General features: G+C 42.3%; 1 protein-coding gene across 1 annotated transcript in view; it reads left to right on the top strand.

Annotated features, from left to right (window-relative positions):
* The window catches only part of TESC (tescalcin), an 82624-nt gene that overhangs the window by 46867 nt on the left and 16669 nt on the right, over nucleotides 1-19088 (top strand). Inside the window, exons 2-6 of the mRNA XM_075835222.1 lie at nucleotides 2032-2101; nucleotides 5497-5577; nucleotides 6499-6638; nucleotides 18302-18363; nucleotides 18457-18564. Coding sequence (XP_075691337.1) covers nucleotides 2032-2101; nucleotides 5497-5577; nucleotides 6499-6638; nucleotides 18302-18363; nucleotides 18457-18564 — 461 coding nt within the window. The remainder of the gene's footprint in view (nucleotides 1-2031; nucleotides 2102-5496; nucleotides 5578-6498; nucleotides 6639-18301; nucleotides 18364-18456; nucleotides 18565-19088) is intronic.

Raw genomic sequence — 19088 nt, 5'->3', positions numbered from 1 at the left:
TTACATGGTGTGAGCATCTGAAAATGGTGACCTCAATATGCCAGCAGTATCTGGGCACTTTTGTTCCTGCTTTTGCTGTGATCTTTTTTTATATGAAGTTGAATAAGTGTCAGAATGCGGATAGAATACAGAATAAAAAATTGCAGAGATTTATACAGAATAAGTGACCTATATATCTTAAATGTTTTATTACCCTTGAAAAATCACCAATAATTATAAGTCCTTGAGTTGTTCTCTATAGTCAGGTTGTTAAAAATTTTATTGAGCATTTGTAAAGTATATAGTATATATTTCTGGAAAAGCTTGTCGACAACTATTATGTTCACCAGTATATCTTAAAGGGGTTGTACGAGATAAGAAAAGCATAGGTTCATTCTTTCAGAAACCGCGCCACACTTGTCCATGGGCTATGTCTGCTATTTCTGGATGAAATTAGCAAGGCTTTTCTAATCTCATAAAACCCCATAAAGGTAAAACTGCCAAGTTATTGATCAGTTCTGGGACTGGGAATTATCGCACAAAGCTAGGAAGATTTGATATTTAAGAGTCTGGAAAAGCTGGGTAAGGACCCCTTTGGTAACTGGCAGTAATATATTGATATTTTGTTTTTTTATTGTAGGCAACTCCATCAGATGGCCAAATATCATGTTCAGCCAGGACAGGAGATAAGCGTAACCTCGCATACAGAGCTTATTTATGGGGCCTTATTTCCATCTAAGTATATACAGAGAGACCACAAACCATAAATACAGCCATCTATGTGTGGATTTGTGTATCTTTGCCCTGGCCGACTACAAGTAGTGCTACTATGGTTTCTCCATAACAGTGCAGACCACAGTGCCCCTCATAAGTGTCAGCCACAACTCGTTGAATGGAGGCAGAATAGCGTCACCCTGTGTTACATCTTAGCTCTGGTGCAGGAAAGAAAACAGAGGAGCTGTTAAGAAATAGCATCTCTCTACTCTATGATCAAACAAAGCGTTTAGCACATAGCAGTGCTCCTGCCAAATCATTTTCCTGGGAAGACACCGCACCCTATTCAGGTGCCTGGGTCGTCTGTTGGACATCGGCCTCGTTCACACAAGATACGGCCGAGTTTACCCCAAGTAAAATAACGGACACCCCGACGGAAAGCCATGTCAGAACATATTAAAGTCAATGCATTCCGTCGGCCACTGGTGGTGTCTGTCGTGCAACGGAACCGTTGCTTCCGTTATTCACTTGTTCTGCTCCTCTGATGGAGCAGAACAATGGAATAGCCCGACGTAGGTGTGAACATAGCCTAACATTTCATGGTGTTTTTAGATAATCTCTATGTAAATAACTATCTTTTCATTAGTGGTATATACAATAGCTGAGCTGAATTCATTAACATTGTTCTTAATTCTCTCCCTACTAATACACAAACACAGGCTTTCTAATAGATTCAGATACTTGAGGTCTGTTCTAGGGACTTCCTTTGGGAACTTGCCAAGATATGTGAGGCAGTTCTATTAAACACAGGCAGTTTGCCAGCATTATCATTACTGATTTAATTCCCTGCTGAGAATCTCCAAGAGCTGATATTGAAAATTCTAAAATTGGGACAAACTGGTTCTGCACTGCCAAGGAAACTGATGACACAACACAACGTGGAGAATTTATGAAGCCCTCAATACCAGTTTTTTGGCATTAAAAAGTCGCAAATTGCACAAAATGTTGTAACTTTTCTATTTTTCCGCGGCCTCCACCACTTTTCAAAATAGTGGGTGGGGCTTGGCAGGAGGGAGCGGGGCCACCGCAGCCAGTAAACAGCCATAAAATGTAAATAATAGACCAAATTAGATTTTCTTGCGCACAGAAAATCTGAGATGCGCCTAATTTATTTCGGGGCATAAATCAGATGCATTTTACTCCTACTTTTTTTTAGATTAAGACTGGCATATGACACATCAGCCTTAATAAATTGACCCCTATATCTTTTCTCCTGTAGAAAAAGCCTGACTGACCGTGGTGAATTTAACCTTTAACCTTCTGCTTTTGTCTCTTCAGTCTCCGCAGAGCAAATTGAACATCTACACAAGCGCTTCATCTTCCTAACAGAGAACAAGCCGGTTCTCAGGTATACATCCAGGGCCTTACCGAGAGACTGAATTACAGTATTGTACATTCTCCGTCTGGGAAATAATGTCATTGCATTTATAGAGTTTTTCCATTTATTTACTAAGTGTCTAAAGTTATGTAGAGTATTCATAACCTTTTATACATTAGAAGCCACTTACTAATAGGAATTACTTTTTTAATTTTTTCAGTGAGAACAATCTCTCTAAAGAACATCTAAATTGTAAAATAATTATTCATTTAAAAGCTTAACTTAACAATTTCAATCTTTTTAAAAAGTTGAGAAACGTTACAAATATAAAAAAAAATAGAACACAAATTCATAATACGGCGCTCATAGAAATCTATAGGCCCACACTATTCCTCTGCATGCCTCAGATTTCATACATAGGGAATACATAGTTTTTTTTTTCATGGATACACTATATGGTGACACACACTACTTATGGCTCCATAATATGGAACGGAGTTTGTGTGTCATTCTACATGTCTGTGTATGTAGCTCTGCTGTAATGAATGGAAATATGTGGATATTTATGTTTGAATTGCTCCGAGTCCTCAGCATGTAGCATCCTCATCTGTAATCGTGATCTGTTCTGCGTGACAAAAAAGATAGAAAGAGTGTTGGACTTTTCTTCAGTGATTCATCAGTAATTCTTGCTAGTGCAGGAGTTTTCCAGGCCACAGATAGCGGCCGACATTCAGCTGATATGAGCGTGAACGGCATTTGTGATGTCTGACCAATTTGTGCAGGTGTTCATCAAGTTTTACCTGCAAAAACCACGTGCCCAAAATGAACATTGCAAAATGATGGCAATTCATGATGTTGAGGTTTTTGCTCGCATCGCGGCAGAACATTGGTCGCTACTTGTATCCTCACCCAAAGGCCTGATTCACACGAACGTGTTAAACGTCCGTGGAATGGCCGTTGAAACAGCAACCGTCCCACGGACCTATGTTATTCAATGTGGCCGTTCACACAGCCGTTGTTTTTAACGGACCGTGTGAAGGGTCCGTGGGAAAATAGGACATGTCCGTTCTTTTCACGCATCACTCCTTAGACTCAACTATGGGGGATGCGTGACATCGCATCCCGCAGCACACGGATGCACCTCGGACGTGAAAAATGGCAGTTTGTGTGAATCAGGCCTTATACACCAGGACTCTCTATTTTGTCCTGGGCATTTTATCTACAATTATAATCATGTTTAACAGATTAGATCTCATTAAGAAAAATTGGACTGATGTTCATTAGATTGTTAATTACTTCAATCACGTTCCCTGTTCCCTTGGTGCGATAATTAGCAGAGTGTTCTGAGATCCAGCTAATACTGAGTCCAAACTGCATGTAGTAACCTATTCATTCCCATTAGGAAGCTTGCGGCTCTATTAAAAGGCTACCATCATTTTTTATTTAATAGCACTTATAGTAATCCCTAAATCAAGTTTAAACAAATGTTACTATTTTATTCAGGTATTAATTTTCCTTCAGTTGTTTTCTTCTCACATCACAAGTTGTAATTCAAATCGGAGGGATAGGACTATTGGTCAGTCTTTTCAGCAACATCCAGACAAAAGGTTTACATGATTACAGTACGGGACAGTTGTAACGCAGTGAGGCAGGGACTCCTAGCGTCGTACATAACTATGATGCTAGGAGCCCAGCTCCCTGCAGTGTGTTCGGTCCAGGACTTGCGGCCGAAATACGTTCCGTCATTTACGGACCGAACATACTCGTGTGAATCCAGCCTTAAGCTACAGCTTCAGTCCAAATGATTACATGGAGTTGCATGTCATCTTGTGGACTGCAGCAGTCAAAAGAGTTAAAATCAATCAGTAGTAGTAAAAAAAAGTCTAGGTGTAGCCATGGCATTACTCTGTCTATTGCCATCACATTGATTACTGCCTTTTGTATTTTGAAAGTGGGTACGTACAGATGCCAATCCTTTAAGAAGATTTGTTTTTGCTCTTCTAGGAATCGTTTAAAAGTAGGTGGTGAAGGTGGAAGAATAAACCTATGATGCTAGTGTGAGCTAAGATTCAACTATGGATGTGTAGAGGAAAAAAAGCATCACTCACCCAAAAAGTCACCTCCAAAAAGTGTAGCTTTAATTGTGATCCCACCCGGGCATCACAGCGGGAAAATGTCGGTTCTGCCCACAAGGTGATGGCCGTTTCACGTAGAGCAGACTTTGTCTGGCCTGGCCAGACGAAGCTTGCGCCATGCAAAACATCCGTTAACTTGTGTGCAGTCCATCATTCTTCCGCTGTGATCACAATTAAAGCTATACTCATTGGAGATGACTTTTTGGGGGAGTGCCGCTTTCTTTCTCTACATATCCATTGTTTTTGAGTAGAGCACCACCCATGTCGCTACATTTGTGAGAATCTTTTCCCATCATTCAGTTTTGGTGCGTCAGTCGTGAGAGAGTAGTGTCATCTACTGTCTCCACCGGTCTCTAAGCTTTAACTATAGTGCAGTTGATTTTCATGGCGGACTATAGCCTTTATTAGGCATTTCACTTTTTATTTTTAAATCTTTCTGTAACCAATGTCTTAAAGGGGAAATCTAATCACAATGTTCTTCAGATAAGTCATAAATACATGTACGAATATTACATTGATGTTTATGATCTCAGACCACCACTGATTTGCTAAATATTGTCCCAATGCATCTATACTTAAAAAAATGAAGCAACTTTGTAAATAGTCTTGATTCAAAATGTCTTATATTTTTTTTCTCCATAGCTTCTATGCAGCCCTATATGTCTCCATGATAACAGACTACAGGTAAATCATGTGTAGTCTGATCCTGCAGTCATACTCCCTTCTGTCTGTCCCTGCTTGCTTACCTACTGAGCGTATATTTGCAAGAAGTAGGGGACAGTTGGCTATGACAGCAGGATCAGACTACACAGGAGTTGTAGTCTGTAAATGAGGAGACACATAGGTCTGCATTGAAGCTGTACATACAAAACGGTAGGCCATTTTTAATTTGATTGGATCATTTTCGGTACCTATGTAATGTCACCCCACATTTACACACAATGGGGCAGGATTATCAATGTATTTATGCCAGTTTTCCAGTGTAAATACATTTGAAAAATATGACGTTTGGGACAAATGCCATATTTATAAAGCTTCTGCGCCACTTTTTCCGACACACAAGACTCTGTTAGAAAAAGTGGGTGGGGCTTTAGATTTATGAACTGATGTTTAATATAATGGGGTGCAGCCTGTTGATGAAGCTGTTGCACTTTGTCCTAAGGGAGAGATTGGCGCACTGTTCACAGTGTGTTACTAATAATAAATCTCCCCAATGCTCTTTTTATTAGTATTATTACATTATATAATGGATATAATAGCTTAACCATTCATTTTCTACCTTTTTTCTAGTATACGAGATTTTGATAAAGTGTCAGATTTGGAGCTGAATCCTATTAAAGGCAAAATAAAAAAAGCATTTTTTGACAGAAGGTAAGCTTAAGAGGTATGCAAATTTAACTATTCTCTGGTCATTAAATAGATGTTCTTCTCGCCTACGTCAAAAGCTTTATCCATGGCCAATCCTATGCATCCATTATGTACAACACATGATAGTTATAGACACCTGTTTATGCTCTTAGTATAATTATCAGAGGGTACAAGGTGACTATCTTCAGACAGCATAACTGTGTATTCACATGTACCGTACATGTATGAGCGGTAGACTAACAGTACGTACCGGTACGAGTGAATGCACCATATGAATATTGGTGAGTTATAAGTGAGATAGGAGAATTCTGGGGGCACGATTTCCTGAACAAACAGAAGAATTTACCAAATTGAAATGTACAGAAGTCAGAGGATGTTGGGGTAGGAATTTTATCATTTAACACATTATCCACCCCGTTAACCCATTGTAGTATGATAGATATTCCTAAACTGATTACTCGCCTCTAATATGCTGCTGTCATCTCGGATAAGATTTTGGATCCTTCTGCAAGCGTTCTGTCGGGCTACACGGAGATCGATAGATGTAACTGTGTAGCTTATGTATTTCATATACTGTATGTCAAAGATCATAACAATATTAAATCTAGATAAATAACCCAGTTGACGTCACTTTCATGTCCCAATACAGTCAAAAGAAACCATTTAGAGTCATTTTTATCAGATTTTGCTCCATTTAGAGATGATCTGTGGCTTTGACCCAAATTAATAATTAACCAGAGTTCTTATGTTGCAATTTAGCTAGAACAGGCCTAGTTCCAGAGGCCTTGGACTAAAAGACAGCATGTTCCAAATGTATGTGCCCTAATTAAGTGCTATTCTTCATTGTCCTACTGTGCCTTATTGTGGTACATTGCGGTATGCTTATAATCATGGGTTGTCCTATTCTTTTTATTTTTTTTGCAGGAATCTACAGACAGGATCCAATGGATATGAAAATGAAATTAACTTTGAACAATTTCTCACCATTATGTCCTACTTCCGCCCCATGCGTGGACATATGGATGAGGAGAACATTAGTTTATGTCGTAAGGACAAGCTGAGATGTGAGTATCTTTTTTAGGAACCATTGAAGGGCATGCATAAATGTTTGGATGTGTAAAAAAACAATGTATAATAAATGCATGTATCACTTGTAGGCTTGTATTATCTGGTTATTGTTATTTTTAAAGCTCTTTTGCATTGGTAATTGCACTTATTTTTATGTTCTTATCCCTATCTTGTACCATATTGTACACTTCTATAAAAGATAATCGAGTAAGACTCTGCCTACATCTGCATTAGGTGCCGCTATTGTGGTTACGTTTGCCATTCCGGTATTTTTTAAGGCAAAAATATTACAGTCTACAGTACCATTCTTGCAGTCAAAAATACCAAAATCCTGATCGACCCCTTTAAGGCAGTTGTCTAGTTTAGGAAACCCATTTTCATGTACCATATTAGGGAATTCTCAGTTAGGGGTCCCCTGTACAAGATCCTCATCTTTTGGCCAGAGTGGAGTGCGTTTACAAGAGTCCACATCCATTGAGATCCGGGCAAGTATTCAGATCACATGATGGTTTTTAGTGTGGCATCGTAGGTTTCTGAAATTTTTTGGTGATTTAAACCCCAATATCATTGCTATTGACCTTCATGAGAAAAGGATAGAACACTGATGGATGTACTGCCAAATTTTTTTATACATTAATACATTTTAAACACAGTGATATATTAGAGACAACTTATGCAAATGCTAAGATATTTTAAAGGCTTATGGACACCTTTGCATGTTTTTGTGTGCATTGTATGTATTATGTAGAATCAAATATTCATGCAATTGGTTTTAATAAAAAAAAATTAACATTTTTCCGTTTACATATATTACAAGACACTGCAAGCTGCTCGAATCCATTCAGTATCAAATCATATCAAATCAGGTTTGAGCTTAGATACGTATTTACGAGAAGCTAAGAGAGACTGGAGAGTGAGCCGACAGGGACCTGTCTGTCGGAATTGAGACTGAACGGAATCAAAGAGCTTGCAGTGTATTAGAATTCATGCAACGGCAGAAGAAAAACATAATTTTATTAAAACCAATTGCAGAAATGTTTTATTCCACATAATACAAACAATGCACTAAAAAAATGCAAAGGTGTCCATAAACTTTAAATAACTTGTGATGAAAAAATAAAACGTGAGATAAAAGCAGCAATGTCCCTGTTCAGCATGAATGGGGTTATAATGAGACCTGATTTCATAATATAGGGCAGTCCTTATGCATTTTGCAAGTATGATGGCGTCATTGCTCTCCAGAACAATAGAGGGTATAGTTATATGGTGACTTAACGTAGATAAAAGACACAAGATCATCAAGTTCAACCTGTTTTTAATGATGTGTTGTTCAACACATGATACTACTTGTACTTAGAACAAATATTATTTCATAAGGTTTTATGGGATTAGATTAAAGTTCTGTTTTGTGTCTGGTATTACTGCTCACCACCATTGGGCTTAGCTGCAATACCAGACGGAGCCGTGGACAAAAATGGCGGTGTACAGTTTTTCTAATCTTATACAACCCCTTGTATGTTACTTTACTTCTTTTCAAATGAAGCATCTCAGTAGGCATCAGTGGATTGTCTTAGTTCTTTCAGTTCAGGCTCTGAAAGTGCTGGACCATTTTTAGACAGCATTGGGACAGTTTATGTCAAATGCTCGACTAACAGGAGCTCCAGGTCAATTACTTCACGTCAAAAGGGGTTTTGCTGTAATTACTGCACTTTATGAATTTCCCATCTTGGACATTTATGGCATATCCACAGGATATGCCATAAATGTCCAATTGATGCAGATCTCACCTCTGGGACACGCACGTCTGGAACCCGCACATATATCTGGAACAGAGCCCCATGATCTCCGTCCTACCTTCTCTTGCTCTCGCTGCTCTCCGTCCACCGATTGACAAGGTGTTTGGGAATACGGAAACAGCTGAGCTCGCTGAGCTATTCTGTTTTTGTAACTCCCCATAGAAGTGAATGGGAGATCCAGAATAAGGCTTCCTTTAGGACATATGAGGCAGATTTTGAACTGCCTGCTATTTTTTTTTCAAATGGAGGCAGAAAAACCTACGGCGCTCCCGTTTTTGAGCGTGTTACGCAGCGTTTTTTGCCCGCGCTTTTCGCAAACTAGTGCAAGGACCGTGGGCAAAAAACGCTGCATATGACTATCAAAAACGGGGCGCCGCAGGTTTTTCTGCCTCCATTTGACTTCAATGGGAGGTCAGAGGTGGAAACCGCGTCAAGAAAGGAAATGCCGGCAAAAGCCGCCCGGGAAAAAAAAATGCCCGGGAAAAAAAACCGCCTCTGCCATTGGAGTTACCATTCTCCACGGTTTCCACGTCAAAATCAGCGCCAAAAAACACTGAGAACTGACTCTAAAGGTAGCACAATAAGCTACGCTGTCCGTAGCTTCTGAGTTCCGTAAAACAGGGTAGCTCACTGCAATACCCTGTTTCTGAAATTCCCATTCACTACTATAAGAGTTACCGAAACAATGTAGCTCAGCGACCTTTTCATCAATCGGTTGCCGGAAAGCAGCGAGAGCAAGAGAATGTAGGATGGGTTCAGGGGGCCCCGTTCTAGAGAAAGGTGTGAGTCCAAGAGGTGGGACCTGCACCTATCGAACATTTATGGCATATCCTGTGGATATGTCCAAGATGGGAAAACTCCTTAATGACATCCAACGTATGGATACGTTGTTGTCGTTAGGTACTTAACACAATCCAACATATGGGTATGTTGGAGCGTTAAAGAGGCTCTGTCACCAGATTTTGCAACCCCTATCTGCTATTGCAGCAGATCGGCGCTGCAATGTAGATTACAGTAACGTTTTTATTTTTAAAAAACGAGCATTTTTGGCCAAGTTATGACCATTTTTGTATTTATGCAAATGAGGCTTGCAAAAGTCCAACTGGGCGTGTATTATGTGTGTAACATCGGGGCGTGTTTACTTCTTTTACTAGCTGGGCGTTCTGAGGAGAAGTATCATCCACTTCTCTTCAGAACGCCCAGCTTCTGGCAGTGCAGACACACAGCGTGTTCTCGAGAGATCACGCTGTGTCGTCACTCACTTCCTGCCCCAGGTCCTGCATCGTGTCGGACGAGCAAGGACACATCGGCACCAGAGGCTACAGTTGATTCTGCAGCAGCATCAGCGTTTGCAGGTAAGTAGCTACATCGACTTACCGGCAAACGCCGATGCTGCTGCAGAATCAACTGTAGCCTCTGGTGCCGATGTGGCCGACACGATGCAGGACCTGGGGCAGGAAGTGAGTGACGTCACAGCGTGATCTCTCGAGAACACACTGTGTGTCTGCACTGCCAGAAGCTGGGCGTTCTGAAGAGAAGTGGATGATACTTCCATACACAACGCCCAGCTAGTAAAAGAAGTAAAAACGCCCCGATGTTACACACATAATACACGCCCAGTTGGACTTTTACTGTAAACACGCCCAGTTGTACTTTTGCAAGCCTCATTTGCATAAATACAAAAATGGTCATAACTTGGCCATTGCTCGTTTTTTAAAAATAAAAACGTTACTGTAATCTCCATTGCAGCGCTGATCTGCTGCAATAGCAGATAGGGGTTGCAAAATCTGGTGACAGAGCCTCTTTAAGTGGTCACCGTGTCTAAAGACACGGTGACAGAGTAAAGATGGCTGCTGTCCCTGACAGCTGGCCATCTTTACACGTGGCCCAGGGGGGTGGCGCACCACCCTTGCATCGGCGATCGCTGCGATTGGTCGGTCAGCTCAGACCAGCCAATCGCAGCTTTTTGCGGCTATAACCTATCACTGTGCCGCAGGGAACAGTGATACGGTGGGGGTCTGCGACGGCACCAATCCCTGCCATGTACTTGTGATGTTGCCACCCCCAGATCACCATCATTGATCGGTCTGCATAGACCGACCAATCGTAGCCATGCCGGGCGTTTCGAACACCCTTCACCAGATCTGCCCACCTCATTCCGGTTAGGAATGGTGAGCAAGCAGAGCTGGTGTGATAGTCTGTGATCCGAATACTTACCCTTGCTGAGGCCTTCTGTGCTGCGATCGTCATCTTCTGTATCTTGCTGTGTGATCACTGATTGATCATCATAGACAAATGTGCTGCTGCTGATTTTTTTTGATTTTTTTTTAGCAGCAGCACTAGTGATTCCTATATTTCCCTTTCCCAGTCCCTGTTCCAGACCCCCAGCCTCCTCCCCCTCCTCTGTGTACGTCCTGCGGCCGCTGATCAGTGACCGCCATGGTAGCAGTAGTTCAGGTGTAGCTAGTACCTGCATAGGTAGGACGTTAGGGTATCGGTAGTTTAGGGGTAGCTAGTACCTGCATAGGTAGGGCGTTAGGGTAGTGGCAGTTTAGGTGTAGCTAGTACCTGCATAGGTGGGACATTAGGGTAGCGGTAGTTTAGGTGTAGCTAGTACCTGCATAGGTAGGATGTTAGGGTAGCGGTAGTTTAGGTGTAGCTAGTACCTGCATAGGTAGGACGTTAGGGTAGCGGTAGTTTAGGGGTAGCTAGTACCTGCATAGGTAGGGCGTTAGGGTAGCGGCAGTTTAGGTGTAGCTAGTACCTGCATAGGTAGGACGTTAGGGTAGCGGTAGTTTAGGTGTAGCTAGTACCTGCATAGGCAGGATGTTAGGGTAGCGGTAGTTTAGGTGTAGCTAGTACCTGCATAGGTAGGACGTTAGGGTAGCGGTAGTTTAGGTGTAGCTAGTACCTGCATAGGTAGGACGTTAGGGTAGCGGTAGTTTAGGGGTAGCTAGTACCTGCATAGGTAGGGTGTTAGGGTAGCGGATGTATAGGTTAGCGTCTGTTTTATAATCAAAAAAATGACATAGCATTTTAGGTAGTTTTAGCTATACAATTTTTCTAAAGTTAGTGTCAATTTACTGTAGAATATTTCTTATACTACAGTTTTTTTTCTAAAATATAGTGCTACATTTAGTGTCAGTGGTTACTGTAGCTTTATTGTTTTAGTCTAAATTTGCTGCAGTATAATCTTTATACTACAGTTTTTTTAGCACGAATATATAGCATTACAGATTTAGCATCAGTTAGTGACTGACATTCAGTTTTTTTTACTGAAGTTCGTTCACTAAATTTTACATAGTGTAGCTTTATAGTTTTAGCCTAAATTTACTGAAGTCGTTTTTATACTACATTTTTTTTTTAGCAGATTCAACTTCACAAAATTTTAGTTCGTGTTAGGTAGTCAGGAAATTCTTTAGTTTTATATTGCCATAATTTTTTGTTACTGAAGTTTGTTCAGTACATTTTTCATACTTTTTTTTCTAAACTTTTATTTTCTTTTTTTCTTCTTTTTTTTTTCCAGCAATTTTGAAATACATGTGTAAAAGCACAACACACACAACCCCCCGTGTAAAAATAAAGTCAGTGTTACACATGTTCAAGCACTAGACACCCCCCTAATAAAAATGTCCCAATCATCCCAAAGGGTCTATTCAGCAGAGGAGGCATATGCCATCCTGGCCTCTGACACGGATTCCGCCAGCGAGGGAGAAGAGGAATTTGCCTCATACATCTTGTCCTCCTCCTCATCCATCATCCGGTGATGAGGAACCCCCGCAAAGGCGACCCAGGACATGAGCTGAGGCAACCCCCCAGATAACTGATCCCGTGTGGAACCCACCCCCCGAGAATTATTAGCCTCAGATCCCTGAATTCATAGGCAGCTCAGGAACTAATTTTGAGACTGAAGGCCTCACAAAAATAGATATTTTTAAGGTTTTTTTCAGTGAGGATTTAGTGAATTTAATGTGGCCCAGACCAATTTATATGCCCAGCAATTTATTGCCCAGAACCCCAACGTCATCATATGCTAGACCCTTCAAGTGGACCCCTGTAGATGAAGCGGAGATGCTCAAATTTTGGGGCCTTGTGCTGCATATGGGGCTAGTAAAGAAGCCACAGATCAGGCAATACTGGAGTACAGATGTTTTGTACAACACCCCAATTTACCGCCTGCCAATGCCCCGGACTCGCTTTAAAGCTATTCTTAGATTTTTGCATTGTAATGATAATGCACAGTGCCCGCCAGGTGATGACCCCACATATGACCGCCTATTCAAAATCAGGCCAGTCATTGATCATTTCTGCACCAAATGTCAAGAAGCGTATACCCCCCAAAAGAACATTGTAATAGACGAGTCCCTTGTACATTTTAGGGGTAGGCTAAAATTCTGCCAATACTTGCCCAGTAAGAGGGCAAGGTATGGGATAAAAATTTACAAACTGTAGGATAGTAGCTCAGGGTACACCTACAGGTTTTCGGGTTTATGAAGGGAAGAACTCTAGGATTGAACCCCCAGAATGCCACCCCGTCCTGGGAGTTAGTGGGAAAATAGTGTGGGATTTGGTGCACCCACTGCTGGACCAGGGTTATCACCTTTACGTGGATAACTTCTACACAAGCATCCCACTATTTAAATTCCTCTCCACCAGAAATACTGCAGCAAGCAGGACAGTGCACAAAAACCAGAAAGGCCTCCCTAAAACACTGCTTGGCCAACGTGTCAGAAGGGGTGAGAGCATGGCATTATGCAGCGAGAACGTGTTGTTCGTCAAGTATAAGGACAAAGGGGATGTTCTCTTGACCACAATACATGGGAACGGCAGCGCCCCTGTACGAGGTACCACCACAGTGACCCAAAAGCCAGATTGCATCGTGGGCTATAACAAGTACATGGGAGGGGTTGATCTCTCAGATCAAGTGCTGAAGCCCTATAGTGCCATGAGAAAAACAAGGGTGTGGTACAAAAAGGTGGACGTGCACATGGTACAGATGGCATTGTATAACGCTTACATGCTATCCAGATGTGCAGTCCGGACAGGGTCATTCCTTAATTTTCAAGAGGAGATTATCAAGGTGCTTGTGTTTGAAAACCAGGCAGGGGAGGGCCCAAGCACATCTGCTGAAAGCGAGAGCGCCCGTATTGTACCAGGGCAACAGCTTACCAGCATCGTTCCCCAAACTGCAAAGAATGGAAGATCTCAAAAAAGGTGCAGAGTGTGTAGCATAGGAAGAAGGAACACTACTTATCAGTGCGACACCTGCCCCCAAAAACCTGGCCTATGCATAAAGGATTGCTTCAAAGCTTACCACACATCTATGAATTATTAATTTTTATTATTCATGTACCCTTTTATTGTACTCTGATTTGCTTTTCACAACATACACATTCCCCCACATTATATATTGAAATACCAGTAAATACGGCCTAATTCAAATTAATTCAGACAAAACACCTGTGGGGTCAAAATGATAATTATACCCTTAGATAAATTCCTTGAGGGGTGCAGTTTTCTAAATGCGGGTCACTTTTGGGGTGTTTCCACTGTTTTGGTCCCTCAGGGGCTTTGCAAATGCGACATGGCACCGTAAACCAATCCAGCAAAATCTGAATGCCAAATAGCACTCCTTCCCTTCTAAGCCCTGCCGTGTGTCCAAATAGCAGTTTATAACTACATATGGGGTATTGCTGTGCTCAGGAGAATTTTCTTTATAAATATTGGGGTGCCTTTTCCCCTTTAGTCCTTGTGGAAATTAAAAAAATTTAGGTTTAGCTAAATTTTATTGGAAAAAAAAATGTAGATTTTCATTTTCATGCCCTACTTCCAATAATTTCTGCAAAAAACCTGTGGGGTCAAAATGCTAACTATACCCTTAGATAAGTTCCTTGAGTGTGTAGTTTCCTAAATGGGATCACTTTTGGGGTGTTCCCATGGTTTTGGTCCCTTAGGGGCTTTGCAAAGGCGACATGGCCTCCACAAACCAATCCAGCAAAATCTGAATGCCAAATAGCACTTCTTCCCTTCCAAGCCCTGCCGTGTGTCCAAACAGCTGTTTATGACCACATATGGAGTGCTGTTTTACTCAGGAGAAACTGCTCTACAAATTTTGGCGTGCTTTTTCTCCTTTAGTTCTTGTGGAAATGAGAAAACAATTAGCTAAACCTACATTTCATTGAAAAAAAAGTTGATTTTCATTATCACGGCCTATTTTCAATAATTTCTGCAAAAAAAACTGTGGCGTCAAAATGCTCACTATACCCCTAGATTTCCTGAGGGGTGTAGTTTCCAAAATGGGGTCACTTTTGGGGGGTTTCCACTGTTTTGGCACCACAAGAGCCCTTGAAACTTGACATGGTGCCTAAAATATATTCTAATAAAAAGAAGGCCCCAAAATCCTCTAGGTGCTTCTTTGCTGCTGAGGCCGGTGCTTCAGTGCATTAGCACGCTAGAGCCACATGTGGCATATTTCTAAAAACTGCAGAACCTGGGCAATAAATATTGAGTTGTGTTTCTCTGGTAAAACCTTCTATGTTACAGAAAGAAAAATGGATTAAAACTGATTTTCTGCAAAAAAAAATTAATTTGTAAATTTCACCTCCACTTTCCTGTAATTCCTGAGAAGATCCTAAAGGGTTAATAAACTTTCTAAAAGCTGTTTTTAATACTTTGAGGGGTGCTGTTTTTAAAGTGGGGTGATTTATGGGGAGTTTCTAATAAGGCCCTCAAAGTCACTTATGAACTGAACTGGCCCCTGTAAAAATAGCCTTTTGAATTTCTCTTGAAAATGTGAGGAATTGCTGCTAAAGTTCTAAGCCTTGTAACGTCCTAGAAAAATAAAAGAATGTTCAAAAATCGATGCCAACATAAAGACATATGGAATATGTGAAGTAGTAACTATTTTGTGTGGTATTACTATCTGTCTTACAAGCAGATACATTTAAATTTAGAAAAATGCTAATTTTTAAACATTTTCTCAAAATTTTGGTGTTTTTCACAAATAAATACTGACTGTATCGACCAAATTTGACCACTAACTTAAAGTCTAATGTTTCACGAGAAAACAATCTCAGAATCGTTTGGATAGGTGAAAGCATTCAAAAGTTATTACCACATAAAGTGACACATCAGTTTTGAAAAAAATGGTCTGGTCCATAAGGTGAAAACAGGATGTGTCCTTAAGAGGTTAAACTGATACACTCCGAGTCTACGGTTTATTTATAAGCTGTAAATCAGTCTCTCTAGTGCAGTTGTCGGTCAATAGAAGCACTTAACATTGGTTTCTTATAGAACTGCTAAATCTAATAACAAAAGTATTGTAATTTAAATGGAAGCAGTCAGGGCCAGGCTTAGGATAGATGGCACCCCGTGCAAATTGATCTTTCGGCGCCCAACCCCCATCATTTTAAACAAAAAAAATGGCACCATAAAAAAATTATAATGCCCCTTTAGTGCCCCCATTCAGTATAATAATGAAATTTAATAATATACTATATTACAACCCCTTCAAGGACACAGTATTTTGTCCTCTAATTGTGCCCACATTATTATGCCACCTGTAGTACCCCTACACAGTATAATGTCCACTTAGTGGCCCCCACATAGTATAGTGCCCCCCTGTAGATTTTGCCATACAGCCTCCCTATAGACAGTGCCATAATCCCCCACCTCCTCCTTGTAGATCATGCCATACAGCCCCCCACACCTCCCCCTTGTAGACTGTGCAATACAGTCCCCCACCTCCCCCTTGTAGACAGTGCCCCCAAACAAAAACAAAAATTTTACTCACCTAGGCCCCATCCCCATGACAAACTGAGTTGCTCCACGACGGGATCCTTGCGTAGGCCGGCGCGATCCTGTAGCCTAGTACAGAGTTTCCCAACCTTTTCGGACTCGAGGCATCACTGGAAAAATAAAAATTCCTCAGGCCCCTACCAAAAATGGTTTACAGAAAGACAGAAAACGGCTAAAAAAAAAAAAGCACTACACTCGTAGGGTATGTTTACACACGTTTTTTCTAAGGCAAAAAAATCGACACCGTCGTTTGACCTTTTTTTTGTGTTTTTTCTTAAGCGGTTGAAGCGAATTCAAAAGACGCAGGCAAAAAAGCTCCACAACGGGTGCCGCAGGTATTTTCTTCCTGCTATTAATTTCAAATGGAGGTCAGAGGCGGAAACCACTTGAAGACCATCAGCCCGCCACTCACAGTAAAATGACCATCAGCCCCCCACTCACATTAAAATGACCATCAGCCCACCACTCACAAATTCCCCCTGTAGGGAGCGCCACACAGCCCCCTGGTAGGGAGCGCCACACAGCCCCCTGGAAGGGAGCGTCACACAGCCCCCTTGTTGGGAGCTCCACACAGCCCCCTGGTAGGGAGCGCCACACAGCTCCCTGGTCGGTAGCACCACACAGCCCCCTGGTCGGTAGCGCCACACAGCCCCCTGGTCGGTAGCGCCACACAGCCCCCTGGTTGGTAGCGCCACACAGCCCCCTGGTTGGTAGCGCCACACAGCCCCCTAGTTGGTAGCGCCACACAGCCCACAGCCCCCTGGTTGGTAGCGCCACACAGCCCCCTGGTTGTTAGTGCCACACAGCCCACAGCCCAATGGTTGGTAGTGCCACACAGCCCACAGCCTGATGGTTGGTAGTGCCACACAGCCCCATTGTTGGTAGTGCCACACAGCCCCATGGTTGGTAGTGCCACACAGCCCACAACCCCATGGTTGGTAGTGCCACACAGCCCACAGCCCAATGGTTGGTAGTGCCACACAGCCAACAGCCCCCTGGTAGGTAGTGCTACACAGCCCACAGCCCCCTGGTAAGTAGTGCCCCACAGCCCCCTTGTAGATAGCGCCACTGTAGCTTCCTGAAGGAGCGGAATCCACGTGTGGCTGGGGATTCCGCTGCTGGAGCGCTCCGCTTGAGGTCTCTGTCCATATATGGACAGTGACATCAGGGGAAACTCCTGAAGCGGAATCCCCGTCCACAGCATTGCCAACGCTGTGACCGGGGATTCCACTCCAGGAGAAGCTCCTGTCGCGTCTGTCCATTTATGGACAATGACGTCATTGGCTTCTCCTGGAGTGGAATCCCCGGTCACAGCGTCTGCAATGCTGTGGACGGGGATTCCGCTGCAGGAGTTTCCCCTGATCTCACTGTCTATATATAAACGGAGACATCAAGGAGCGCTCCAGGAGCGGAATCCCCTGCCACACGGGGATTCCACTTATTCAGGGAGCTACAGTGGCGCTAGTAGATAGCAGAGCAGGCAGATACCTCCCTGCTCTGCTATTGTGCCGTCGCTACCGCGCTAGCAGCCGCTATGGCTGCTACAGTGGTAGCGACGGCCCCTAAGTGAAGAAGTGCCCGGGCCCGGGCGCTTCTGAAACAAGCAGGGGAAGGGAGCCAGCGCAGTGCCCCTTCCACCTGCTGGAGTGATGCGCCCTGTATGAAGGCACAGGTCGCACACCCCTAAGGCTGGCCCTGGAAGCAGTCCATAGAGCAGTGCTGACCAACCAGGGATCCTTGGCACCTGGTATTGGCTTCCCCAGAAGATAGTAGCAGCAAGAGCTAACACTTGTGCCGTAGGGATGGACTTATTTCACCCTACTCAAAGATACTCAGCAAAGCAGTCAGCAAATCTGGGCCAAATTATAGCGATGGGTGAGAATTATAGAATGTATTACCGCATCTTATGCCGAGCTCATTTGAGGTAGGAATGGTAGGCGATCCCGAGAGTGAGAAAAAGTTTGAATCTTGAAAGTGATTTTTTTTCAAAGAGTTTTCATAGTTGAAGAATCATACATACAACAACAACTATGGTGAATTGTTAACTGTGAACTTCTGCCTTTCAGTTCTGTTCAACATGTATGACAGCGACAATGACAGCAAGATCACCCTGGATGAGTATAGAAATGTATGTAATTGGATAAGACATGCAATTCTACTGATGTAGCATTTTAATATTTGCTCTTAGTTAAAAATCAACCTTACTTTTTATGCTGTTCAGGTGGTAGAAGAGTTACTATCAGGGAATCTGAACTTGGAAAAAGAAACTGCAAGGTCTATTGCAGATGGCGCTATGATGGAAGCAGCCAGCATGTGCGTGGGGCAAATGGTAAAGTACTTATTAACTAAAAAGTCATCTACATTGTATTAAAGTCTCCTGACATGTCTGTTTTAGTAAATACTTGTAATCCCCATTAAATAACAATTCTGGAGCATTTTTGCTTAGAACTCCGTATTGTGCCGTTCCTCTGTTATTCCTCCTGGAAGTGTATGAATAAATTGACAACTGGGCGTTACCATTCTCCTTGTTAATAGTGTGTGTCCCTTCATAGTCTGACAAGGTCTATTCAGTGTTGATAATGCCAGAATATGTAGGGACACACCATATTAACAAGGAGAATGGTAATGCCCAGTTATCAATGTATTCATACCCATTTTTCTATTTAACATACATTTCTAGGAAGACTAACAGAGGAATGGCACAACACAGTGTTCTAAGAAATATGCTTCGGAATTGTTATTTTATGGAAAATACGTACAAGTATTTACTAAAATAGACATGTCAGCTAGAGGTGACAAGTCGTTTTTAAGCGAAGTCATTCTACTATCCCCAAAAAACATACCAATAGGGAG

Source organism: Rhinoderma darwinii, chromosome 1 (genome assembly GCF_050947455.1).
Source record: "Rhinoderma darwinii isolate aRhiDar2 chromosome 1, aRhiDar2.hap1, whole genome shotgun sequence".
Classification (NCBI taxonomy): domain Eukaryota; kingdom Metazoa; phylum Chordata; class Amphibia; order Anura; family Rhinodermatidae; genus Rhinoderma; species Rhinoderma darwinii.
Note: the sequence above shows the minus strand (reverse complement) of the source record. Positions and strands in the feature narration are given on the sequence as shown.